The sequence below is a fragment of the Martes martes genome, assembly GCF_963455335.1.
Source record: "Martes martes genome assembly, contig: scaffold_359, whole genome shotgun sequence".
Taxonomy (NCBI): Eukaryota; Metazoa; Chordata; class Mammalia; order Carnivora; family Mustelidae; genus Martes; species Martes martes.
In genome coordinates, this window is record NW_027666516.1 from 19,613 (window position 1) to 47,541 (window position 27,929).

Sequence of the window (27,929 nt, forward strand, 5' to 3'; positions counted from 1 at the left end):
GTAAAATTATTATGCCATAACTAGAATATTAAGCATCAGCTTGAAATAATGCTTATAAAGCAGTCATAATAACACCACAAAATAACTATAATAATGGTAAGTGAACAAGAAGGAAACATTGTATTATCTACCGTACATCAAAATGCATGAAAGTATCAAACACACGTTAAAAGTGTCTCACTCTGTGTGGCAACATTGTGGATTTTTCAAACTCTTCTTTGTACTATATTTTCCAAATATCTAAAACTTGCAGTGTTTCATGATTTGTAAGGAAATGTTTTTAATGATGAAAAAATAATATTTTAATGCAAATTCCACTGAAATCCATTGGCCAGAGCAGCTTGAAAACTAAAGCAATGATCACACTTTCCCTCCTACTAGTTATGATACGATTATATAGAGTGATAATAAAGTGAAAATAAAGTCAGATCACAAAGCCTACAAGGACAAAAATACAGCTGGACAGCAAGTAAATCATGCAGTTGGCAAACAGATTAAAAAAAAAAAAAAAAGACAATCTCTTCCTATCACTCAGTTACCTTTTCTCAGGTTCCAAGAATCAGTCTATACTAGCAAAGGTATGATTGTGGATATTTTGTAGGCTGAAAATATTCCTGGCAGTTTCCAAAATGATTCTGTTACAGCTGCCTTTGTGAAAGCACATTGGCTCCCTGAGGAGTTGCTCTATTAAAACCCAGACAAGTCCAACAAAGGGCAGCTTTCAACATGGAGGGACATAAAAGAACTTTAAAAACCATTTTGTCAGAACCTGTCACTATTTTTTAATTACCAGAAATTACATATCTGGGTCAATTCCAAACCTCTCTTTGAACTCTGTAAGTTACTTAGACCCATTAGCGTTACATTTTCCTGCTGTAATTCACTGAACTTGTTTTAAAGTATCTTACAGCTCAGAACCATTAGTTCCCATCATTCTAAACAGGAGATTCCGTTCTTAAACGGAAGACCTATGACGCAGAGGCCAGTTAGCGGCATTGCTGGAATAAGCAGGAACACAAGCCTTTCGTCTTCCAGACCGGAGCCGTTACCAATACTGCTTCCTAAACAATTGTCTACCCTCTTTATTTGATGACTTCGGAGAATCCTTGGTTACAAAGTTAGCGCTAAATAAACATAGGTACAGGTCCAGACACATACTTTTAGTTTCGTCAAGGAAACGTTTACCAAGTGCCTTGGTCCTAGCATGTTACCAAAACTGCGTGTTGGATCTTGTTTTCCCGATTAGATTCCAACGTGAGGAGGCACCGGCCTGGTTTTCTGTTCACTAGTGTCCCAGATCCTAGTCAAATCACGCCCTAACAGGCTCTCAAGAGACCTTTCTGCGCGCTCCATACAAGAACGCCGCAGTCCCAGCACTTGGGTTCAAGTGCGTCCCACAACCCGGGAGGACTGTGTTAGGAAGTGTGGAAAACCGGCGCTGAAACGCAGCGGGCTGGAGGGAGCACGGGTGACGTTCGCGCCGGGAAGCCTGAGCGGGAGGGGGTTCGGCGTTAGCTCCACAGACTTCAGCTAGGCGCACAGCGCGCAGTCACAGAGACCTCTCACCCGCCCTCTTTCCCGCGGCCGGCGGACCGGCAGAGCGGCAACCACCGCAGGCTCACGGGCCCGGAAGTTACACGCGCCAGCGCCGTTACGTAACTTCCGGCCAGGGCTCACTTCCGAGACAGACGCGGAAGTGCGGGGAGGTCCCGGGCCGAGGTCGGTTGCCGGACTTCTGGCGCCGCCGTCCGCCTTGCGAACGTTCTGGAAGGATAGATTCTTAAGAGGCCGGATCCCGACAGCCCATACAAGACGAAGCCGGCGCTCCTCCGCTTGGGAGCCGATGCCGGCCGCGCCCCAAAGGCCCCGTAGCGGGGCCGGACCATGAGCCTGCTGGGCGGCCCGGCCTTCTCGCCTCGGACCCCGCTGCAGTCCGGCAAGGCCAGGATGAAAAAGCTCCCGAAGAAGAGCCAGAACGAGAAGTACCGGCTCAAGTACCTGCGGCTGCGCAAAGCGGCCAAAGCCACCGTGTTTGTGAGTCTGACCGTCACTCGGCCCCTCTCCGCTTCGACACTCCTGATTCGCGACATCTTTCCCCCACACCGTTCCCCTCCTGAGTGGCAGGAACAGTAGCATTAGCTTTTGCAGTACACGTTGCTTGCCGTTGGCCATGTGTCCTTGAACAAATTAGGTAATTTCTGTACTCTTTTTTCCCGACCCGTGAGAGCCAACTGCTTTTCAGAGTTGTGAAGATTAAGTGAGGAAAGTAAAGTGCCCATAAGTCTCAGTCATTGTAGTTCTTACCGCAAAACTCTTGGAAAGGCGTTTGATTCTCAGGAGAACCCTAGAGTGAGGCATTGTTTTTAGAAATGGCAGCACTGAAACCCAAAGGCACTGGGTCAGATTCCAGCTGACACACCCTGGTCCTCCTTTCTTTACTACTTCTACTACACAGCCTAGGCCCCAGCACCCCAGCATAACTGACCTCTTCTCTCAACAGGTTTGTGAAACTTTCAACAGTTTACCCCTTTTCATCCCTTGAGTCTCTCAAGTATTTTTGCTGTTCTTTTACTGTCGAGGCACTGAGTTTGTTGAATAAGAGAACTGGCGTGCCAGCCACAATTTGTGTTGGGGTACTCTGGCTTGCTGGAGCTTGCCTCAGTGCTGGGCAATAAGGAATGGAGTCCTCCAGTGGGCTTCCATGTCTGAGTCACCACCTTGCCTCTTCTTTCTGCCAAAGGCTTTGAACATCTCTCAGCATTTTTGGAAGGATAAGGGAAGGTTTGGAAATGAGAACATTCTTTCCAAAAGCACTTGCTTTGTGCTCTGGAGAGAAATGAAGAAAATAGAATTAAGGGGACTTGATACTTCATTGGCCATTCCCCTTCTTTTATCCCCTCCATGTCAGAGGTGCCTGAAGTCTCTGTTACTAGGATGTTGGGTCCACCAAGTACATGAAATAGGCTTTGCGAAGAGTCTGAGATCTCACTTGTGGAACATCCAGATGAGAGCATTTCCTTTACAACTGATGCTTGAGAAACAGATCAAGTCAGGAAGATGATACTTGAGTACACATAAGTAGATTATGAAGTTTAAGAATTTTGCATACTACAGTTGATTTTATTCTGTCCAGTTTTTCTCTTTAAGGTTCATATTGCGTGGGATGCTTTGAGTTAGGTTGGTTTTATAAGTCAAGGCACTCAGGAACAGATACTTCTCATATTTGTAAGGATTAAACTTAAGCAGTATGCCCTTTTCTCTGCCAAAGGCTACCCCAATCAGGGTGATCCTACATCTCGGTTTGCCTAGGAGACCATAGTCTACCATGCTGTACTGGCATCATAATTAATAGCACCCCCTTTTCACTCGGATATGCCCCAGATTCAATAAGTTTTGTAATTACCCATAGTGGAACTTACTCTACCTTTACCTGTAGGTTTTTTTAATAGTTTGCAAGGTAGAGTAGCTCATCCTTCTCACCCAATAACACAGACTTTTTCGGTTTGAAATATAGCTCCTCTTGGGGTGCCTGGGTGACTCAGTCTGTTAAGCACCTGACTCTTGATTTCAGCTCAAGTCATGATCTCAGGATCATGAGATCTAACCCTGTGTTGGGCTTCTTGCTGGGCATGGAGCCTGCTTAGGATTCTCTTTCTTTCCACTCCCTCTGCCCTTTCCCCTCACCTTCTTTCCCATCTCGTTCCTGCATGTGAGCTCTCTCTCAGAAAAGAAGAAGAAAAGAAATACAGCTCCTCTTCCCAACGTAATACTTTGATCTTTTATTCTTTTTATGTGATTATATCCAAAAATTTTTCTTAAAGGAAAATGCTGCTATTTGTGATGAAATTGCTCGTCTGGAGGAAAAATTTCTTAAAGCGAAAGAAGAAAGACGGTGAGCTGCCTTTGTTTTGTGTTCAGAATCACATTTTCAGTGATTGATATGGTGTTACTCTTCTGGGAATTTTTCTCCAGTGGAATTTTTGTGCATTATACAACCCATTGGCTACTGATCAAGTACAGAGAAACAGTCTCTAGTACTGGTTCCCATTTACCCAAGTCTTGTTGGACCCTGGGGATGAGACAGCTCCTCTATTCACCTTTCTCACACAGCCCTCTTGCCACATCTAAGGAGCTATCTTCTTATAACTCCCCAATTATAAAGGAGAAGGAATAAGAGAAACTGCCTCTCATTCTGCAAACACTCAGTATGTACTGCTCTCTGCAAAGCACAGTGGGTACATATAAAACATATACATAAGAAGGTCATGGTGTGTGCCCTTTGGCACCGTAACACCTGTCAACATCAAAGGAGAGGAACCCTGGTGTAGATGCAAGAGAGATAAGCTACAGTCCTTATCTTTGGCTTCTTAACATACTGCCCTCTGGGGCTTCATTATTCCCTGGGCCCAAGAAGAACCTTGTTTTTATGAGTTTAATAATCTTTGTATATAACTGTGGCTTTTCCAGTGCTTGAGTGAAATACTGAACTGAGATAAACCAGAAGTTCATACCTCTGCTCCCTTTCCTTCCCCACCTCAGGTATTTGCTAAAGAAGCTCCTCCAGCTTCAGGCTCTAACTGAAGGGGAGGTACAGGCCGCACCTCCTTCCCACGGCTCCAGTTTGCCCCTGACTTACGGTCTGGCCAGCTCTGTGGGAACTGTACAGGGAGCCGGGTCCATTTCTGGGCCCAGCACTGGGGCTGAGGAGCCATTTGGGAAGAAATCCAAGAAGGAGAAAAAAGAAAAAGGCAAAGAGAACAACAAACTGGAAGGTACCTTGGGGAGAGGGTATCACTTGCCCCAGTGGCCCAGTGACTAATGGCAAAGACCTGGAACTAACTGATAGACACAAACAACCACAGATGTCCTGAAACCCTCCTTTGACCCTTAACAGCCCTAATAGCCTTGGAAAGCAAGTGTATTAGAGCCACTTTGGGTGGAGGAATTCTGGACAGACCTGGGTAAATGTGAAGAGCAGGCTCAGACCTCCCCTGGCACACACACCCCCAGTTCCCTGGGGTGCCTTCATTTTATCTTTCCCAGAGGCAGGGAAATGGGCTAGGTGGCCTTTTGAGCACACGGATGGCTTGGGAAATTTCTGATCTGATAAATGAAGGTAAGAGGCCTTAAAAAGTGCAAGCCTTTTAGGTCCTCAGCACTAATATTAAAATTAGCAACTGCCAGGTGGGTGGGTTAGAAAGATACTCTGGGCTTTGAGGGAAAGTCCTGTGTGCCCATTCAGTGAATACATAGAAGGAGGATTGGCTTATTGCTCTTAGCGTTCAAGTTTAAATTTTTCCCTTCCCCTCCGCATTGGGAGGGGCCTAAAGTGGGTGACCCCAGATTTGCGTTTCAGTTCTGAAGAAAACATCCAAGAAAAAGAAAATGGAGGGAGGTGCTCGCAAGCTGGTTCAGCCCATTGCCCTGGATCCCTCAGGACGGCCTGTGTTCCCCATCGGACTGGGGGGTCTAACAGTATATAGCCTGGGGGAGGTGAGTGAGACCAGCGATACATAGAGAGGAGAATCAGAAATACGGGAACGGGGTTGAGCCTTCCCTCCCTGTTCCCATTAGCCGCAGCCCTTTGCTGATCCAGACCAATCCCAGAGAACTTCCAGTCCCTAGGAAACAAGGTCAGTTTTGTCTGCTGCCCAACCAACACACTCTCTCTCTGTGATTCGAGTCACTCTTTGCCGCCCCAAAGTGGTCTTAAAGGCTACCACAGTCCACTGGACTCCTGAATTCTCTCCAGCAACCTCATTTGCTGATTGGGGGCAACTTTCTTATAGATCATCACCGACCGACCTGGCTTCCATGACGAGAGCGCCATCTACCCCGTGGGCTACTGCAGTACGAGGACATATGCCAGCGTCAAGTGCCCAGATCAGAAGTGTCTGTACACTTGCCAGATCAAGGATGGTGGCATGCAGCCTCAGGTACCCGCTCTACGAATAACCCTTTTCCTTTTTTTTCTTTCTTTCTTTCTTTCTTCCTGTCTGTCTGTCTGTCTTTGAGAACCTTCTGTGTGGCAGCCACTTAAATAGGTATTACCTGATTCGACACTTAGAATACATACTGTATAATAACCATCTGGGTAACTCCAAGATGCAGAAGAGCGATTGGCCCTAAGTCAGACCTTTGTTAATAAGTGCTTAAGTTGGGATTTGAATCTGTCTTACTCCCATCCTGGTGCCCTTTCCTTTGAACGCTGCCGCTTGCACTGTTGCTATGGTGACCGTCAGGCTGAGTGGGTCTGCTTATGTGTGAGGTGCAGGCCTATATACCAGAACGAGGACTTGGATACTCCACTATTTCAAGAAGGACTGAAATGGAGGAAGCAAAGAGACTGCATATTGGTTTCTGATTGCACACACTCTTAAGGACTTGGGAGACATGAACCTTAATGAAGGTTCATCCTTCCCACTGCTGTGATTGAAGGCAGTTCATTTTCCCCAGCCATCACCTCTGATCATTGGGAAAAAAACAGACCCATTTTCAGAGTTCCAGGCTTCACTGTCTGATTATGTTACAGATCACTAGAAAGTTACGTGGAAGGAGGTAGAGGCAAGGAAAGAACCTTTGAGCAGAAGCTGAGAGCCTGCCTGATGCATGTGGATAATAGTGCCTTGCCCCAGTCCTGGTTAGAGCACTGTTAGATGCATGTGAGTGTTCAGATGACCTAGCTATTGCAGGAGTTCTGTTTAGAAAGTACACCAACCGAAAGAGTCATATTGTAGCAATATACCGTTTTTATAAAAGATTTATAAATTCAGTGCAGGTGTAATCAAAAGTTAATAGCATTATAATGGATATTGACAAGCTGATTCTTAATTTCCTGAAAGACAAACTGCTGGACTATTTCTGAGAAGAAAGGTTTATGGGGTTTTAGTTTCCTTTTTTTTTTTAAACTTGTTAACCCCTCTCGACATAATTTTCAGGTACATCATGAGTTTCAATTCTTTTTTTTCTCCAACTAACATGAAGTGGTATCTCTAGTGTGTATATGATGCATAGAATACTTGAGTATGTTTCCACATGATTTTTCTTCATCTCTTTGTTTATAAATGCTACTGGGACTTTTAATTCCTTTAGCTTTATAGAATGTTTTATACTATATGTTGACAGAAAATATAGAAGAATATTTTTATAATCTTTGAGGTAAAAGCTTTTCTTTAGCAAAGCATGAACTGTAGTAGGAGCCATAAAGGAAATAGTAACAGATTTGACCATTAAAAATGTAATGAATGACAAAAGGCCCAATAATCCAAGTTAAAACCCAAGGAATAAACAGGAGAAAAATATATAACAAGGGATTAATATCCAGCTATAGTGCTCCTGTGGTCAGGTATAAAAAACAAGCAGATACAACTGGTATTGCATAGAAACAGTGCAGATGGTTGGTAAGAATGGACCTCATTAGCAATGAGGGAAATGCAAATAAAAAGGTCTTACTTTGCTCATAGGTGAACAGCAGAGAGTGATAAAACTTAGTGTTGCCAGGGTGTAGGAAAACAAGTATGCATTAGTATGTGTGAAACTGTTTTCAGTCTTTTGGAAGGCAACTTGGCAATATCAGCAAGTTAATATGTGTGTCCTTTGACCCAGAATACTGCTAGGATTAGAGCATCTCCTAGAAAAATGTACAAATGTGAATAAAAGAGTTACATATAACAATATACATCATGGCATTGTATGCAATAGCAAGAAATTAGAAATAGCTAAAATGCACATCAGTAGGAGAATGGTTAAAAATTAACATTTATCCACCTTGTGTAATACTATGTAGCAGTTAAAAGAATGAAGTAAAGTTATACATGCAAACAGGGAACACTCTCCAAGACCAAAATAAGAGATTTTGGCCTTTTATTTGCTCTTTGTGCAAAACAGAATAGTGTACGTACAATATAAAAGATTGGAATTGACATGGCCAGTACCAAATAAAAGCGTCTTCCTGGAGTATTTGAAAATAATTGCTTGCAGTTTTTTCATGCATGGCTGAGAAATAAATACAAACCATCAGTATCTTCAGTTGGCAACATATGTCACTGGCTGAAGTAACAAAACCACTGACTAAAACTCACAAGATAGGGGCACCTGGCTGGCTCAGTGGGTTAAGCCGCTGCCTTCGGCTCAGGTCATGATCTCGGGGTCCTGGGATCAAGCCCCACATCGGGCTGTCTGCTCAGCGGGGAGCCTGCTTCCCCTTCTCTCTCTGCCTGCCTATCTGCCTACTTATGATTTCTCTCTCTGTCAAACAAATAAGTAAAATCTTAAAAAAAAAAAAAAACTCACAAGATAAATTATTGAGAAAATTGAAAGAGCTCTGAATTTGACACAGTAAAATTGAAGTAAAAACTGCGGAAGAAAACTTAACAGCTGCAGAAACCGTACTTGGTAAAGTAGGTTTTGGATTCTGAGAAATGATTAATCACATGATTGAAAATACACAGAAAATAAATTAATCTTACGGGATGATTTGATTAAACATTAAAAAGCTGGATACTGTTTTGTTTTTGTTTTTATTAAGTTTTTGTTTAAATTCTAGTTAACATACAGTGTAATTAATATTAGCTTCAGGAGTAGAATTTAGTGACTCATCACTTATGGCACCCAGCGCTCATCACAAGTGCCCTCCTTAATCCCTGTCCCCCACTCAGCACCACCTCCCCACCACTCCTCCAGTAAACCTCAGTTTGTTCTCTCTAGTTAAGAGTCTGTTTTATGGTTTGCCTCTCTCTCGCTTTTTTTTCCCCCATGCTCATCTGTTCTGTTTCTTAAATTCCACATAGGAGTGAAATCATATGCTATCTGTCTTTTTTTCTACTTATTCTCTTAGTATAATACATTCTAGCTCCATCCATGTTGTTGGAAATGGCAAGATTTCATTCTTTTTTGATGGCTGAGTAACATTCCTATGTGTGTGTATGTGTGTGCGCGCGCGCGCGTGAGCCACCTCTTCTTTATCCATTCATCAGTTGATGGACGCTTGGGCTGTTTCCGTTATTTAGCTGTTGTTGATAATGGTGCATGTTTCCCTTCGAATCACTATGTTTGTATCCTTTGGGTAAATACCTAATAGTGCAATTCCTAGATCACAGGGTAGTTCTATTTTTAACATTTGGAGGAAATTCCATACTGTTTTCCAGAGTGGCTGTACCAATTTGCATTCCCACCAACGAGGGTTTCCCTTTCTCCATATCGTGGCCAACACCTGTTATTTCCTGTGTTGTTAATTGTAGCCATTCTGACCAGTGTCATGGGGTATCTCATTGAAATTTTGATTGCATTTCCCTGATGATGAGTGATGTTGAACATCTTTTCATGTGTCTGTTAGCCATCTGTGTGTCTTCTTTGAAACAAATGGATACTGTTTAACCGAACTTTGTAGAACACTGGTCAAGGAGTTTAGTTGGCAAAACAGAACTTACTACAGAAATACTTTTCTTCACAAAAATTCATTGAACTTACAGAAAATTGGTCAAAGAAGTTGGCTAGATAGTATTTGTTACAAAAATAATCTCTTGGCAAAAATTCCTTAGTATTAGTATAATTTTAATGTAAGAGGTTTTTTTATAGTCAAGATATTTTGGAGTTCAAAAAGTAAATGAGCCTTGCAGTAAAAATGGCTATGTTCCTCCTAGATACTACAAAGTAAAGCTCTAAGATTGCATGATCTTATTTTATCTCATATTTCTAAAACACCATTTGTGGGGCGCTTGGGTGGCTCAGTTGGTTGAGCATCTGACTCTTGATTTCGGCTCAGGTCATGATCTCAGGGTCATGAAATGGAGCCCCATGTCAGGCTCCCCCTCAGCAGGGAGAAAGTGGTGCTCTTTCTCTCTGTGTCAAAGAAGTAAATAAATCTTTAAAAAAATTTTTAAAAATACCACTTGTATTTGTACTTAATAGATGTAAGTAAGTGGATAGGAAAGGTACGTAACAAATTGAAGTGTTGACTGCTGGAGAACAGTCAGGCAGGTGTATAGAACTGAAACAGCCAGAGGACTTTGTGTTTTCTTGGACTCGTTTGAATTTTGAATTGCGCTCTAGGAAATTGTGCCCACCTTCTAGTGTCGTGTACGTCAGCTTCAAGACCTAGAGTGAAGAGGTAGTCAGAGCAGTAGCATGACTTTCTACTACTTGCTCCTCCAAGGTTGAGCTCATTGCCCTTTGGTCTTTCTCAGTTTGAAATCGTTCCTGAAGATGACCCCCAGAACGCCATCGTCACCTCTTCTGCAGATGCCTGTCATGCAGGACTGCTCAAGGCCATAAGTGCTGCTCTGTAAGTTGAAGCTTGGAGACAGCCTAAAGAGATCACTTGTGGTACAGTGAGACTTCCCTTGTGTTTAATGTCTGTAGATAGCTCTCTACAGATTCCTGCATCCTTTTTATTTCTTACCACAGAGTATCCACGTCAAGAAAGTGTGTTCTCTACATTCATACCCCAGTCCTAAACCCACTCTCATCTCCCTCTCCCCTCGTAAACTACAAATCCATCCTCTCCTATTTAGGGGGAAACTAATGCCCAACCTGCTTCCTTCTGGAGCTGACTTTTTTGGGTTTTCTCATCCGACTATTCACAACCTGATCCAGAGCTGTCCAGGAGCTCGAAAATGCATCAAGTAAGTATGGTCGAATCCATTCTCTCGAGAAAAGCGCCGGGAGCGGCAGTTACTGCTTTGCTCGTTCTGACGCTCACTGAGCCGCTTCTGTGTGCGGAGCGCGCTTGCTCCTCAGCCAGTGTACCTCAGTGGTGGCGCTCAGCCTCAGGTGAGTGGGAGCCAGCACCCCACGGAACCAGAGTTACCATTTTCTCTGAGTACCACGACAGCAAAGGCACTGGGAAGTCCTGCAGGAGAACGTGTCCCTACAGACACCGATCTTCTCTTAGTTACTTTGTTAATATGATTTTTAGATACATATGGGAGCGATCTCTGGAAGTAAGAATGGGCTATTATGGCTCACAGACATCCCTTATGACAATGCCCTTGGATCCTGCAGTTACCAGTGGGTGAAATTTGAGGTGTGGAAACCTGGAGATGGGCAGCCGCCGCAAGGACTGCTGGACACTGATGCAGCTATAAGCTTCGAAGCCTTTCAGAGACAGGCCTTTGGTGAAGATCACAGTGATCCCATCCTGCCAGGTATCTTAATTTTACCTTTCTGGTTTGAAAATGGACTGTTTCTAGGCTGACCTCTATGCTTCAGAGTTGAGTACAGCAAATGGCTGGGCAGTAAAGGATAGAAACTTCGCCGCCCCTACCATGGAGAGTCCCGGGTGTGAGGACAGGCTGGCCTGTCGGGCTCCCCAGCAGTGCTGGTGGCAGTCACAGGGAGCGGCCGCTGTCAGAGTGAGGCAGGGCCCATGGAGAAATTAGGCTTTTTTCCTAACCTGAGTAAGACCCAAGCAGAACTCCAGGGGAGAGTCTGCTGTGTAAAATTTCAAAGGAAGTGGAGGAGACCAGGTCATGGCCTTCATCCCACCTATGCTTGGTGGAACCCACCCCCATGATGGGTGGAACAATGAGGGATCTGGCACTGGGTCCTATAGGGAGAGCTCTGTGCTAGAAATAATAGAATTCAAATTCTCTCTCTCTCTCTGTAATTTACTGTATAACATGAGGCAAATCACTGAGTCTATTTTGGCCACAGTTTCCTTCATTGTAAAAGTCAAGTTTCTGTCGTGTCTTCCCAAACAAGGGCAAGATTTGGCTGACAGGTGTAAGGGTGTTGGGAATTGAAAGGACGTCCATGTGTCTGAGCAGTCCCCTGACATTCCCAGGCAGCGGGGAACTGAAGGGATTTTCTTCTCCAGGATCCTTGGACCTTCCAGAGCTTCAGCCCACACCCTTCGTGTCTTCTTACCAACCCGTGTTCCTGACGCACGAACCCCTGGCGGACACTCTCCTGCAGCGCCTGAAGCCTCTGCCACAGTGTAGCCCAGCTCTGTCCTCAGACTGAGCGGGAGGGGGTCGCATACCACGTCATGTAACTGAAGTAAAATTCCGAATATGGAAGAAGACCGCATTTCAGGAGTGAAGGAAGATAGCACATTTTGTCATGGAGGCTCCCGTGGTGACAGTGTTCCCTGGGAAAAACTTCAGCTGCTTTATTTTTAGCAATAAATTTCTCTTTACAAATCTGCTTATTTTCATCTTGTTGTAATCAGGATTTTTTTTTTTTTCCACTTAGCTCTGCCTGAGGTAGAGTAAACTTAGTGTTCTGTGAGCCCGAGTGAGAGAAGGCTGCTGACTCAGGAGGGAGAGGTAGGAGTCTGACAGCCTTCCGCCTGGATTCTGATCCTAGCTCCAGGAGTGACGTCCCGGCCCCTGCTACCCAAGCAGCTGCCTTATTTTCATGTCGGTACGCTCACAGCCCAGTGCTGCTTGTCCCCAAGCTGGAGAGGCCAGGCCGAGGCCCGCCGTTCATCTTTTTCTTCACATGCCACATCCTTCAAGGGAATCAAAAGGTCCTCAGTAATCCTGTCTGCCCCCATTGCTGTTCTTTATCTGAGAACGTGCTTGTCACTGAACGCAGAGTCCACATGATCACACAGATACATCGTGTCGGGGGGCAGCCCCCATCCATCCGCGCGACAGGCTCACCCCGTCACTTCACTAGCCGGCTAATGACATGACTGTATTCCACGCATCTGAACGTGTTGGCCTTGCTTACGGCGCTGAGGGGGAGGTTTCAAACCTGCCTCACCCGACCTGGACCACAGTGGAACTATGCGCCCCACCAGGTATCCGGGCCAGCTGGAAGGAAGCCACGAAAGGACCCCAGAAGGGGCAGAACGGGGAAGGAGTGGTGAAAGGTGTCACTGTGCTGCAGTTCCTAGCTGCTGACTGGGGACGAGAAGAAGGGGGATCTTGTTTCCCAGGAGTAGATGGGTCGGACAGCCGCGTTGAGAGCAGAGCGCACTGGCCACGGAACTCAGAAACTAGAGTAACCCCTGTTAACTCTATGACTTCCCTATAGTCCTTTTATAAGTTTGTATAGTTTTTACAGTATTAAAAGATTTGGGTAACAGCAAACCAGAGGTGTAAAGGGGAGACTCAAAGCTGTTAATGCTTTCATGTTTTCCTTCTGTCGCTGCCTAAGTTGGCTGGACGTGTGCACTTCCACAGAAATGACAGCTGCTGCTTTTACATAGAGCAAATATCTTCTCCTTGTAGTGCCGTTGGAGTAAAACACATAAAAGCGAGCCTCGCTTTTTTTTCTTTTAAAGATTTTATTTATTTATTTGACAGAGACCACAAGTAGGCAGAGAGGCAGGCAGGGGTGCTGGAGAAGCAGACTCCCTGGGGACCAGAGAGCCCAATGCGGGGCTCGATCCCAGGACCCAGGAGCTGAGCTGAAGGCAGAGGCTTAACCCACCGAGCCACGTGGGCACCCCCTCAAAAGCGACCCTCACTTTAAGAAAGACTTTTTTTTTTAAAATAAGTTATGCTATTTGCTTTAATCTGAGTATTTACTTTGTAACTTTCCTAGAGGAGTGGTTCTAAATACAGATCTCAACCCATTGTTTGTTCCTAAACTTAGGGAGCCAAGACCTCTATTTTTTAAATTAAATAAAACAATTAGAACTAAGTAGAAGACATCACATGTCAAAATATTGAAATTTGGGTTTCAACTATAGTGTGTATATGTGTATTTATATAAAAATCACATCAATACACACAAAAGGGGTACATGGAATAAATGTAAAATGTTTTTACTGTGGATCATTTTTAAAAACTTGATCCCCCCCCCAGTAGGTTTAAATTTGACAATATCCAGTGTCAATGGGAGTGAGGCTAAATGGCACTATACCTTGGGCTGTAAACTGTTGGACCCTTCAAGAGAATTAAGCTGTAAGTATCAAAATTTTAAACATATTTTCCTTAAAACTGTTACTCCACATTAAGAATCCCAAGGAGGTAAGTGCACTATGATGTCTGCACATAACATTCTCACAGTATTTGTTATAACAGGGAAAGATCGGAGAAAATCTCTATGTCCACTGATGGAAAATTGGTTAAATAAGTAGGGGGCTCCCACAAACTGAAACACTTAAGTTATACTCAATTTACATAGGAAAAGTATTTTACTAGAGTAAGTCAAAAACAGATTATAATATGACGTATAGTGTGTAAAATACAACCCAAGAAAATCAAGTGAATGTTTACAAAATATTTAATGTTTTTTGCCAAATGATGAATTTGGGGGGTGATTCTTGTTTATTCTTTTTTGTTAGTGTCCAAATCTACAGTAATCATAAACTTCATTTTTCAAATACTAAAAAGTTATTTTCACTTGGAAAATAAACTGAATTCCCGCAGAATGTTTTAAATGATTCAGCCATTAAAAATGAAGTTTCACATGACTTCTCATTCATTAATTTATCTAGTACTTGAAGCTAATTTCCTCCCTGTGTTGCACTTGGTGATTGGGGAAGGAAGGAGCCTGGGCATATGGGTCCTGACCATGTCGAGCCACCTGCAAATTAGAACAGCCCGTGTGCATGTGTGTTGGCAGAGGGGAGGGCAGATTTACTTTCTCTCAGGAGTCTATTCCTAGGTTCGTGGTTCCCCTTAGGTCAGATGCATATGAGGTCAAGGCATGGGTGTTGGGAGTTAACTGTACACCAAGAAGCCCTCTGAGGAGCCAAAGTTCCTTGCAGACTGTGTAGTTGTATTGGTTTTTTACAAAATAAATCCTGGCACTGACTTGGGGATGCTCGGAGCTACACCGGGGCCCCTGGGGTCAGGTGCTTCTTGCTTTAGTTCTTTTTCCCATTAAGGGAGAGGAAGCTACTCATGCTTCAGAGGACAATTTACAAACCTGTTCCTAACCCAGTTTTGATGGGCTATAAATTGCCATTAATGATTATATTTTTATTTCCAGATTCCAATAGATGACACAGTTATCAAGTTGCTGTTAGCTGTTTTTAATCAACCAATAAATAGCATTACGATTCTTAACAGTCCACACAGAGCGCGCTTTCACATTTGTCCCATCTGGATTATTTTTCTACATGCTTATCATGGAGCTTTATTTTCAGCCTCTTTTTTCTTCCATCTGGGTTATCCTTTTTATAGGTAAACCTCTTACCTTAAAAAGCCTGAGATTTATACTGAACCTGCTTGCTTCTCAGGAACCTCTGTTGTCATGTCCTGAGCCTGTGACTCCCCCACCCATCCCTGGCTGCCCACATGCGTTCCCGGGCCGCTACCAACACCCCCATCTCCTCCTCCCTCAGGCAGCCCCTCCGCGCCATCCCACATGCCTGCACACGGGGCTGGTTGGTTTCAGACAGTCACATTATCATTATTTAGACTGAAGGAACAGAACTGTTTTTGGCTTCGAGAACACAAATAGGGCTAGAAAGAGTTCAGTTCCACATAAGGAAGAACTGTTGGGAAGTTTAGAAACTTTGTACAGAGATTCAGTAACCGCTCGCCAGATCCTGTAAAGAACACATAAATAATGAGCCTTGAAATCTCTTCCAGCCGTGTATTTCCACCGAACGCTGGATGTAAGGTGGCAAAAGTTGGACACCTCACGCTCTCCACAAGGCAAGTGAATGCCACAGGCTGCATTTGTTTGTAGCTGGGAATTAGTCCAGTAAGACACTAGGCTGTCTAGGGGACAAAAGGCAAGCATCTTGTTTGTCTGCCAGCACTGGCTTGTCTCCTATTCAGAATCTAGAAACAACCATGTGCTGGCTGGGAGCTGGCCAGGCGGCTTTGCTATTAGTTGCCTTTAAAAGCATTAGTTGTCATCACTTCAACACCTAAATGCCCAAATCTCAAGGACCCACACTTAAGTCCAAGATGAGGGTCATGAGGCCACTACATCACTCAGCAAGCTCGCTGTGCTTGCCCCGCCTCGGGTCCGTCAGGGACGCAATGAAGGGAGGGGCTGGCAGGGCGCTGCTGGGGTGGTACAGGGGGCACTGCTTATATTCACAAGGCCACGTGGTCCAGGCGTAGCGAACAGCAGCCAGAGCGCCACGGCAAGAACGGATATCCAGGGCCAGCGTCTTGGCTGAGAAAGCGTCCATGGGAGCTGGGAGCCACTTGCACTGACGGTCACGGCAACATGAGATCTAACAAGAGAATGATAACATCACAATGCTTGGGTTAGTGAGGCCATTCCAAGAGACTGGAAACTCCTCATTAGACAGACTAGGAGGGAGAGAAGGAGCCATGCTTAGCCAACGATGCCTTTCCTACGAGAACCAGAACAAACCCGAGTTCAGGTTGGGTTTGGTCAACACAGCCATAGTGTGATGAGAAATGCTCATGTGATCAATCAATCAATAAACCGTTCAGTGACAGGGAGACAAGAAGGCATCATCACACAGAGCATTTAGAGAAGGCTCCCAGCAACATCCTCGTCTGACCAGATGGCCCAGCAGGCAGGAACTGAGCCCATGGAGCAGTACAGCTGCTGCGAGCGCTCTGGCCCGCCCAAAGGAGCTAGAGAATAAGGAAGGGGCACAAAGGGACCTTGGATAATAAGCCTCTCTCCAACCAGAAACAATCCAAGGAAGGGGACATAAATTATCCAGTACCCATAGGTGAAATTCTGTCCTGCTCCCAACTAGGATTCTGGGTCCGGATGACAGGCAGACTGCCAGCCGCTGACTACAGGGGAGCACCGAACTCAGCATGGAGACATCTGGAGAGCTAGAATTACCTTAGCCCCAGTGTCCACAGAAGCTCAGGGCGGTAAGTGCGGCCCAAGCACCTGAGGCCAGTGGGTGTTGTAGCTGGGATGCCAGAGGAGGACAGCCCTAGATAAGCTAGTGTATAATTCAAGTCGGTCTTTCATGTTCTTTCATTCCCTCCAGTGCCCTCTTTTCATATACTGCTCCCCTGGCCCCATCCAGCCTGATGGCCTCAGGTTCCCAGAGACACTCATGTGCATGTTCCAAGAGGAATGCCTCAACCCACACGCCCAACCGTGGAAGACCTCTACACAGGCTCTTTAATTATTAGCCCTCGTTCCACAGTGGAACATCCCTCTCTAGATACTAGAAGAAAGTAGTTTCATTACATTAATTCACACTGAGTTACAAACCCCCAAGCTAAGCCTCTCAAAGGAAACACTAAATTCAAAAAAAATATTAGAATTTGGGATCGTGTGATATAAAAAGACATCCAAGGATGAGGGAAATACTCGGGAGTAAGGAATCTTTCAATAGGTGACCCCCACACAAAGCCGCAGGCCCTTACCAGAGCAAAGATGGCTGCTCTGGGAGCAGAAATACAAAAGGAATATTTAATGTGAATTCCTTTCCTGGACTGTCCTATCGAAATTGCCACTAAGTGAAAGAATTCATAGCTACTCAGTCACCCCTCTGAGATAAACTCCACCCTACTAAAAGCCAAGCTCTGCCTCACAGAAATGTTACAATTAGAGATGGGCCTCAGTGTGGAGAAAACCCTGACTCCCGACACAGGATGAACCCCTACTGTTTGAACATTCTTCTCACCTCAAATATCTTGTCCTGCCTCTGCACCTGAATTTCCTGTGAATACGTGAGGTTGAGCAGCCCCTTGTCAGCCAGGAGTTCCATGTTCTCAGGCAGTGGTCCTTGAAAGATCAACTTCTCACCATAAGCCACAGCCCGGGCCCCCAAGTGCAGCCTGTAGGCCACTGTCTGTTTGTCTCGAGGGTGGATGCTACAGGAGAAAGAACAAGCAGAGAACTTTGGGTGTGAGCTCCACAGTAACCACACTTTAAAAAAAAAGAAAAAAGAGAAAAGGATTACACAAAGCACCCTTCAGGAAGGTAAGAATTTAGCTGACTGAATCTAATAGCTGGTGACCAGTGGCTCTCGTCAGTTTAGGAGACATGGTGAATCGTGACTATGAATGGGGCTCTGGGCCTCCTATGGGTGAGAAACTTTGAAAAAGCAGGTGACTTAGAAGGAAGGAATAAAGGTCCCTGAGGGAGGGATGAAAGGCACTGGAGGAGAGCTGACTCAAAATTCTTCTAGCCACTCAAAGTCCTGTGTTTCGTCTGAATCCATCGTTCATCACTCAGTCCCCTCCAGGTTTTATTCATTCGATCAATCAATCTTCATTTGTTCAAAACTAAGTATTTGGGGGTGCCTGGGTGGCTCAGTGGGTTAAGCCTCTGCCTTCTGCTCAGGTCATGATCTCAGGGTCCTGGGATCAAGTTCCACATCGGGCTCTCTGCTCCGCAGGGAGCCTGCTTACCCACCACCACCACCCCCCCTCCGCTCTCTCTGCCTGCCTCTCTGCCTGCTTGTGATCTCTCTCTGTCAAATAAATAAATAAAATTTTTAAAAAATAAAATAAAATAATAAATATTTGTTCAAGTTCCTACTATAAACCAGACACTATGAGTTGGGCCCCATTTCACTTCAGATCCCCCTGGATCCCACAGCTAGCATGCGGTAGTCACTGGAGCCATTCACAGATATCCCGTCACTGTCCCTCTGAGTTCAGGGAAGAAGTCCACTTCCTGCTCTCCCCAAGCTCGAAGCCCGGCAAAGCCAGATGACCTGCTCTGGCCAATGCGATGGGAGCACAAGCTCCTTTCACCACCAGGGGGAGACTTTAAGGTGCCTGGAAGCCCAGATCAACTTGCAATGTGTCGCTATGAATCTGTGAATGACTCTAACCAGCAAAACCTCTCTGATGACCTCTGTTGACCTTCTTCAGACATGTGGTGTGAACAAGAAATAAAATGTCCTTGCACCAGGCACTGAGACGTGGAGGGTTTTAGTTACTGCAGCCCCTGCCAGTGTAAATGATGAACAGATAATGCCCCTAAGGTCCAGTCCTTAGAGCACCCACTCTTTGCCCCCTCACAAGTAAACCTCAGAGTGAAGGCCACAGACAAAGAACAGGGAGTATTGTTCAAACAAAGCCCAAGAAGCACCCGTACCTGCCAAAAGGTGACTTCCTATCGCAGAGATCCATTGCTACTGCCATGAAAGTGTTGGGCATCCTTGCATTGGGGACATAGCCGAAGTCTGCTGTTTGATGCCAACGGATCTGGGGGAATGTGTCATCTGAGGTTGCAGAAAGATATGAAGATAACTAGAAAGCAGAGAATGTTGCATCAGAATCCTGTCCTAGAGTCTTCTTCATAAGCAGACTCTGCTTCTGCTTCATTCATTCATTCAAATGCTCATTCAACAAGTACTTAGTGAGCTTCTTACCATTGTGGCTGAATACCCCTCCCCCGACACCCCAGTGTGTCTGTGCTGCCCCGCCCATCAAGAGGCGGAGCCTATTTCTCCTCCCACTGAATCTGGGCTGAGCCTGTGATATTCTCCACCCAGCAGAATGCAGTAGAAGTCACCCTCCCCCACCTGCCACTGACCCACAGAGATATGAAAGAGTTCAGTGGTGCTCAGCCAAGATCAACCAGCCCCCAGCAACCCACACATGTGAGCTATAGCAAATGTTATGCTAAGCCATGGAGTTTTGAGGCGATCTGTTACATAGCAATAGCTAACTCATACAAGTACTTCCCAGCTTTGTTGAGGGGACAGACCGGTACATAAGAAATGTTAATAAACAGTAATGTAAAATAGCATGAATTAAATGCTACAATGGAGGCACAGACAGCAAGTACTCTGCATTAAAGTTTATTATTCTAAGACAACAGGGCCTCAGAATATGTAAAAAAAAAAAAAAAAAACTTGGATGGGCCCAGAAAATATGAGTAGTCACTACAAACAGGATATGTCAGAATCTTATAATATGCAAACCCAAGAAAGAGAAAGGCAATTTTGAAAGCAAGAGAGAGACTAATTGAGCTGAACCGAAGGGTTTATGTAGGAAAGACAATGTTGTTAAGACGGTGAGGCAAGTGTTTGGATAGAGTTTCTACCTCCCCCACAACCAACAGGGGATCACTATGGAGGTGACGGTTGCAGAACACTGTGAACGTACTAATGCCACTGAACTGAATGCTTTAAAATGGCTAATTTTGTGTGAATTTAACCTTAATTTAGAAATTAGAGAGCCACTGAAAATGATAAAAGGACTATTTCAAAGGATTAATCTAGTGATCATGCAAATGATTCTGTGAAGAAGAGAGCCCAAAAGCAGAGAGGCTGACTGGTTCAAAAGCTACTAGAACATTCTAGACACATGAGAGAAAAGGTCTGACCTAGGAGAGCAGCAGAAATGGGATGGGCAGGAATAAGACAACCTAAAAGACAAAATGACAGAAGCAGGCAACCACCTGGATAGGGAATGGGACCCAGACAAAGGACAACACCCATCTCGGGATTCTGCAGATGTAGGTAAGGCCCTTTATCGGCTGACTTCAAGAGAACCAAAGGAAGAGTAGATGCAGAGCCCAACTCAGCGAATTCTTTAAAAAAGGGTAGAGAAGTCTGAGACTCTCTCCTGCTGGCCTTCAAGAAGTCAGCTGCCCTGAGTTCTACAGCCTCAAAGAAATGAATTCTACCAACAGCCACCTAAGCTTGGAAGATAACCTCAAGCCTCAGCTGAGACCCCAGCTCTGTCCAACACCTTCACTGCAGCCCCGAGTGGAGGAAATCAGCTAAGCCAGGCGTGCCAGACTCCTCGCCCACACAAACTGTGAGATAAGAAATGTGTGTAGCATTGTTTTAAGCTGCTAAATATGCAGAAATTTTTTACGCAGCAACAGAAAACTAACATACCAGGGAAAGAACTTTCCAGGCAGAAGGAAAGGAAAATGGCCAGCCCTAGGGCCGAGTATGCCTGGTGTGCTCGAAGACGAAGGCAGCCAGTGCAGTTGACGTGGGGCAAGTGAGGCAAAGAGAGTTAGGGCGTGAGGTCAGACGGGCCGTGGCGGCAGGGGCGGACCGCCTGTCGCTTTGCTGACCTCACTCGCGTGGCGGGACCACTGGAGCCTTCTGATGCGGCTTACATTTCAACGGATGGCTTTAACTGAAATGATGAGAATATCGTAAAGGGGAGAAAAGGTAGAAGCAGGAAGACCAGTAAGGAGGCAAGACTTCAAGGGAGAGAGGATGGCGCCTCAGACTAGTGCAGGAGCAGTAAAGGCAGTAAAAGGGCGTCTGCCTCTGTAACATCCTGAGCAAACGCTTTCATCTCGACTTAAAGTCAACAGACTCCTCCTCCTGCAGAGGACAGAGCTCCTGGGAAAATTCTTTAATATTACTCAGACGCATGTGCTCCCAACCCTTCCTTCCTCACTTCTCTGGTATTTATATCACCCCGTTCTCTGAATTAGACCGCACCTTATTCTTAGCCCCCGTCCGGCCAGTGAGAGGCATCAACCCACCACCCCTCTTTCACAGCCGTGATCTAACAGGCAGTCAGGCCACAAGCTAGCAAATGGTCTGGGCGAGCAACCACACTATCTTTGGACACCATTTGAAAATTTCTGTCCCCATCAGGGGAGCTACGTCATGAAGAGACTGCTCCCCCAGCCTTCTCACTCTCTGAGCCAGCAAATACCTGAGATCATCCTGACAAATGTGGCCAAATGAAGCTTTGAGCACAGGAAGTGTTCTGCTTCTTGACCTTCTAGAAAATCCTCAGGAAAACCCTGGAAAGGTTGCAATGGTAGAAGAAAGGACACGATCTGGAACTAAGGGGACACTTCCACTTCTCTTATTAAACTCGCTTAGGCAAATCTGCTTGAACATATGAAATGATAAAAGCTGCTGAAGCTTCATAAAGGAACTTGGTGAGAAGACGCTGTGAGTGACCCTACTCCTTTCCACACCACCCCCAGAAGACTGAGAGCAGAACCATGGTCACCAGCCAGTGTCGCGATGAGGATCACGGCAACAAAGCTACCAGAAAGAGTCTAGGGTAAGTACTAGCCTAGGAGAGAGAGAGAGAAATGCTAAATGCAGCCACTGCAGCCCAGGAAGTTGTTTCAAAATGGCAGCGGGGAGAATTCCTGCTGCACTCGGCCAGTTGCGTGGCTTGTTCTGCTCCAGAGCGGCCACACGGAGGCACCAGCACACTCCACACCCAAATGAAATTCTTGTCTTCCCCATCTGAGATCTGCTAGGGTGCTGCTCAGCCTCCCATAGTGATGAGTAGAAATACTGCTCCTAATGAAGGCATATGATTGGCCACAGAATATAAAAGCGGCCACACTCAGGGGACTTTACAACCGTATACTGCACTTTGCAGTCCACTCCACTGTTCTTCCAGACCCTTCGTACAAACCATACTCCCACGGACTTCCTAGCCTCCTGGTCTTCCTCCCTTCACACGCTCCAGATCACCTTCCTACTACCTCTCGCACACACGTATCTAACGCCACTGAGCTCCAGTCCTCCGTCTCTAACGTTTCTCTAGCTATTGCCACCATCATTTCAAACTCAACACCACTATAAATTCATCTTTCCTCGAAGACCAACTGTCCCTCCAGAAGTTCTGACTTCTCACATTGATAATAATTAACACTAACATTACCTGGCATGGGCCAGGTTTTATATGGATTAACTCACGTAATAACTAAAATAATAAAGATAATAATAAAAATAATATTTCAGGGGTGCCTGGGTGGCTCAGTGGGTTAAGCGTCTGCCTTCAGCTCAGGTCATGATCCCAGGGTCCTGGGATGGAACCCCACATCGGGCTCCCTGGTCAGCGGGGAGCCCACTTCTCCCTCCCCTGCTCCCCAGCTTCTGCTCTCTGTCAAATAAGTTAAATATATTTTTAAAAATCACATGGCTGGAGTCAGAGCTGGATTTGAATCCAGGCAGACTAGCTCCACATCCACGTGCTGAGCCACTATTTTGTCATGTTTGATATGTCCCCTTGAAGGTATATATTCGCATTCTCAGCTTTCTACAAGCAACCAACAGATTTTTGTCGATGATGATCAGCTAAAGCCAGGAGACTAAGGGACTTAGTCTCACAAAACAGAAAGGCCTGAGTGCAAGGACCAGGTCTCTCTGATTCACGCTCTATTTCTAGCACCTTATACAGTTCATGGCATATAATAAGCATACGACACATGGTTAGAATTGGCTGAAGTCACATTCAAATCACCATCTACACAGCAAAGACAAAAAAAGAACCTCAAAAGTCCAAATGGAGTTTCCACCAACAGAAATGCAGAGCTGATGACAGGGCTTGCTATTTTGATAATAATGAGTAGAATCATCTTGTTTTGAAGTCAAAACAAATGTGAGAAAGGAGAAAGAACATGGTTGTAAAGTAATTATAAGTGGAAAGAAGGTCTATAAAAATCTTTATCCAAAAAAAGGTATGGTGAAATAGGACAGGGTGGGGGAGATGTGAGGACGGCGAGCGCAAGGGATCTGGGGGCCGTGCAGAGCCAGACAGCTGGACGCACGTGTGTCTGATTCAAATATTAAAGTCTATCCCATTATCACACTGTGAGTTGGGCCCCGCTTTTCTAACACCTTACTTGTTTTATTTCCTATATTCCAGGCAAGTCAGAATGACCACCCTGCTAAGATGTCTATGTCTTGGAGGGGCCAAAGGAACAGGTAAGGCAACACCATTATGAACTTGGTTAAATATATTTCTTCCTTTTCAGCAAGAGGAGAGCAGAATCTTTCCAACTAGTTGCCACTAATTAAAAGTATGATTTCTCTTGACTTTTTTTTCATTCATGTGTTAGGCCATATTTAATGACTGCCAACCAGTAAGGTACTGGGACGTAAATGTGATCCAGGAAAACGAGGTCATGTGTGCAACTGACATGAAAGTAACATGGAGAAGGAAAGGGTGCTAAGTACCCCAGATGCTTAAAACTCACAGAAAGCTTCCTAACCTGATACCCAGGCTGAGGTCTGAGGCATGAAGTTGGCTAGGAAAGTGTGGGAGAGTAAGGTTGCTCCAAGCAAAGAGCACGAGCAGTGGGTGGGCAGTGAGAGAGCAAAACTTCGCCGTTGGTGGGGAAGGGGCAGCACTGGTTAGGGAGGCTGTGGGGAAGTGGACATTCTCACACATACCTGCTGAGAGTATACAATTAATCCAAATTTATACACTTCTACAAAGAAACTTGAGGACATGTTCAACTCCTTAAAAAACGTTCAACTTGACCTAGCAATTTCATTTCTGGGAATTTATCTTATGGAAAGAATTAAGTGTGTATGCAATGATTTAGCCACAAGGAAAATAAGCATGCTACTGCTTTTAAAAACAAGATGTTTAAAGCAACCTAAGGGCCCATTTATTGAGAACTAGTTAAATAAATTAGAATACAGCTGTATTTCAAAGTATTCTGCAATTATTATAAGTTGTGCTTAAGAAACTGGCATGAAAAACTGCTCACAATATGACATTAAGGCAGAAGTACGGTGTGGATCTCATTGCAAAAACACATGAGCAGAAGAGGTCTGCCTGTGTCAGGATTGGGGAATTAGAAATGTATATGCAACTGATAAACCACTGAACATCCATCAAAAACTAATGATGTACTATATGTTGGTTAACTGAGGGGCACCTGGGTGGCTCAGTGGGTTAAGCCTCTGCCTTCAGCTCAAGTCATGATCCCAGGGTCCTGGGATCGAGCCCTGCATTGGGCTCTTTGCTCAGTGGGTAGCCTGCTTCCCCCACCCCTCTCTCTCTCTGCCTACTTGTGATCTCTGTCTGTCAAATAAATAAATAAAATCTTTAAAAAAAAAAAAAAAGAATGTTCTATATGTTGGTTAATTGAACATAATAATAAAAAAAGATAAAAATAAAATAAAATAAATAAAGTGGAGGTTGAGTGACCAAAAAATGTTTCAGCTTCTTTTTTGCTTACTTTTAAATAGCTTTAATGCACATATATACCTTTTTTAATAAGTATTAATCACTTATTAACCTTATGTTAATAAGCATTAATCACTTATTAAGTATTAATCACTTATTAACCTTATGTTGCAGATGCACTTGTCCCATCTGTGAACTGAAATGAATTAAGTCTTATACTCATTTCTTGACCAGACAATGAGGACAAAAAAAGGAATATGGATCCCAGGAAAGAGACCTCCACAGCACACCCCTACACCAATACCCAAACCTTCCTTCCCTCAACACATACCTGGACAAATCCAAATGGGAAGAAACGCTCTGTCTGCCCCTGGGACCCCTGGTGGAAGGTCTGGCGCCAGTCTTCAATGAGCGCAGGGAATGTGCAATTGTACAGGTCCCTGTTAAAATCCACGTTGGACTCCCCTAAAAACAGTCCAGATTGTGAGAGGGGCTTGGGGTGGGTGCAGACACGGCCACGCATTGCTCCCCAACCTCTATCCATGCCCTTAGGGAGTGGGCCTTCCTGCAGTCCCTCTGGACTGGCCAAGGGGGCCTTAGCAAACAGGCTGCAAGCAGAGGCTTGAAAAGTATTTCAGCTTTGGGTTTCTCTCTCTCTTGATGCACGGGGAACCCTGACACTGCAACATCAATGATAAAGAAGTCTAAACTAATTTGCTCAAGGCTGAGAGGCCACTTGAGACCATGGTGCCCCAGACCTTGGTCTCAACAAACAGACAGGAAGGAGAAGCCATCCTAGGTCACCCAGCCATCAGACACCTGCCAGGTGGCCAAAGACACATAAGACATCCCAACAGAAATTAACCAAAGCAGTCTGTACAGGAAAACTACCCAAATAACCCAGTGAATGGTGAGCCGAATAAAACTATTATTGTCTGAAGTCACTCGGTGCTGGGCTGCTTTGCTATGCAGCAGAAGCTAACTGATACAATGGAGAGACAGCAGAATGAGCACTCACCCTGGTACCATATCACCCCTTTCAGAGTCATGTTATGCAGTGGGTGGATCATGGCATTCCAGAGAACAGAGTGCTTACTGGGACCCGTCACAGAATCAGACTGAATGAACCTGCAATTGATAAGATCCACAAGTGTCACGAGAGAGCTAGTGACCGATGACATGATGATCCCGAAACTGGGTGTCTATCCAGCTTTCACTTGGGGTAAACTTGTCATGAAATTACACAGAATCAGACTGAACCACTCTGTTTCCCATGTGAACAGCCTCCAACTTTCATATCTATCCAGGTTCTCCCTGGGGTAAGTGTATCAGTCAGCTTTCTGTGAGTCCAGAGGGGGCTGTCCCAGTTTCCAGATAAGGTAACTAAGACCAGAGAGGAGGAGTGTTTTATTGTGAGTGTCTCATGCAGACATTTTATCTAACCAGCATTCAGTGAATGGACACTTGGATTAATTTTTCTTCTTATCTTCCTTATAGCTGAAATTACTGCATAGAGGCTTAATTATGTCTTTAAGATAAATTCCCAGAAGTGAAATTCCTGGGTCAAAGGGCATATTTTTTTCAAGGCTTTGAACACATTCCCAAATTTCTCTGTAAAATACATAGATGAGTTTATACTCATGGCAGCTGTATATGAGAATAATGCCTACTTCCCTGCACAGTCCGTAGAGTCCCTTCCTGTCCCCAGGGATCTGGGAAGCCTGGCTTGAGATCCCTCCCGTTCTCTCAGTTCCAAAGCTGACTGTCCTCCCTCCCCCACAGGCATGTCTTTACCTGAGCTATACCAAGAGCTCAAGTCCACCCCTTCCCAGACTGAATGAAACCATGTCTGAGAAAGCAGTTCACATCCTGTAAATCTCCATGTTAATATCAGTGTCGGGATTTTATTAACTACTCCTTTCTCCCCAACTCCACATCTTCTTCCGGATCCTGCTTTTCCTGATGGTGCTCTCATCATAAGTATTTCATAATCAAATAAATTTCTTTGATCACGCGTATATTTGTTCTTCCTGTTAGACTCTTTGTTCTTATGGGCAATACAGCATGGTGGCTGAGAGCACAGACACTGAAGCCAGACTTTGCCCCTTGCCAGTTGTACCCGTGAGTGAGTTACTAAACCTGAGACTCGGCAGCTTTATTCATATATGATTTAGGTTAATAGTATCTACACTTCTAGAAGCTGTCGGGAGTACTAAGTGAGTTAATGCGTAGAAAGTGATTACAACAGTATCCGACATAGAGAAAGCTTTCAGTAAGTATTCGCTATTAAGGAAAAAGATCGTAATGGCTTCCTGACATATCCTCAGATGAGGCCGGTGCCAAGGACAGTGAGAAAAACACCTGACGTGTTCGTGAAATAAGTTACGTACATTCAATACCTATTTGGACATTCAGCAAATACTTGATTCTCCAGAGAAAACTATTGTCCTTCTTTCTTATAAAGTTTCCTGGATCTTTCTCCCAGACTTCAGGATACTTTCTTACCCTCGCACTGGAACACCACAGGCTCTCAGCGGCCTTCCAGAAGACCAGGCTTCGATGGGTGTCCCACCCCACGAGGAGGACATCAGCCCGATGGGGTACTGCAGGACGTCGTACAGGTGGCGCCCGAAGAGCCAGCACACTGCTGACATGTACGTGAAAATCCCATGGCCTAAGTTCTCTGTTGAGGAAAAGTTCAAGAAAAGAAGTCAGAAACGCCGTAGTTCTACTGCTGCCTGTAGGTCACCTTTGGCACTGCAGAACACCCACACTCCAAACTGTGCTGGCACTCCAAACGTTGCCAGTGTAATCCTGGGAATTCAAATCAATTTCGAATGAAATAAAATTGACTGAGTGCCAAAGGCCCTTCTATTGGCTGGGATACAGTAAATAAAGAGACACGGAGGCTCTCCTCATAGCTCTTACATTCTACACAATAGGTCAAACATTCAGCTGCACAAAATACATGGCAAGATATAGTTAAGTGCCTTAAGAAGTACAAACAAGGGTGCCTGGGTGGCTCAGTGGGTTAAGCCTCTGCCTTCGGCTCAGGTCATGATCTCAGGGACCTGGGATCGAGTCCCGCATCGGGCTCTCTGCTCAGCGGGGAGCCTGCTTCCTCCTCTCTCTCTCTGCCTGCCTCTCTGCCTCCTTGTGATCTCTCTCTGTCAAATAAATAAATAAATAAATAAATCTTAAAAGAAGTACAAACAAGTGGTAAGGGGTTTCAACAGCAAGACGAAG

At 45.0% G+C, this 27,929-nt stretch overlaps 2 protein-coding genes across 2 annotated transcripts; one reads left to right on the plus strand and one right to left on the minus strand.

Moving 5' to 3' along the window:
- Positions 1–1,678: 1,678 nt before the first annotated feature.
- On the plus strand, positions 1,679–14,367 carry TBRG1 (transforming growth factor beta regulator 1). The gene is made up of 9 exons (XM_080831524.1): positions 1,679–2,034; positions 3,822–3,892; positions 4,540–4,772; positions 5,357–5,493; positions 5,790–5,936; positions 10,185–10,282; positions 10,512–10,622; positions 11,002–11,144; positions 11,816–14,367. Exons 1-9 carry the CDS (start codon positions 1,885–1,887, stop codon positions 11,959–11,961), a joined length of 1,236 nt encoding a protein of 411 aa, XP_080687650.1. The 5' UTR covers positions 1,679–1,884; the 3' UTR covers positions 11,962–14,367.
- Positions 14,368–14,866: 499 nt separating this feature from the next.
- Positions 14,867–27,366, minus strand: SIAE (sialic acid acetylesterase; the record flags this gene model as incomplete). Its single annotated transcript, XM_080831522.1, has 6 exons — positions 14,867–16,093; positions 17,486–17,675; positions 18,910–19,064; positions 25,015–25,148; positions 25,702–25,811; positions 27,189–27,366. Coding segments are annotated over 6 exons (1,019 nt in total), but the record flags the coding sequence as incomplete, so codon positions are not given.
- Between the last annotated feature and the right edge of the window lie 563 nt (positions 27,367–27,929).

Excerpts from the sequence above, each read along its gene's own strand:
- TBRG1 (XM_080831524.1), top strand. The coding sequence starts at position 1,885 with ATGAGCCTGCTGGGCGGCCCGGCCTTCTCGCCTCGGACCCCGCTGCAG. Across the intron at positions 3,893-4,539 it reads AAAGCGAAAGAAGAAAGACG|GTATTTGCTAAAGAAGCTCC; the intron begins GTGAGCTGCCTT and ends TCCCCACCTCAG. Across the intron at positions 4,773-5,356 it reads AGAGAACAACAAACTGGAAG|TTCTGAAGAAAACATCCAAG; the intron begins GTACCTTGGGGA and ends TTTGCGTTTCAG.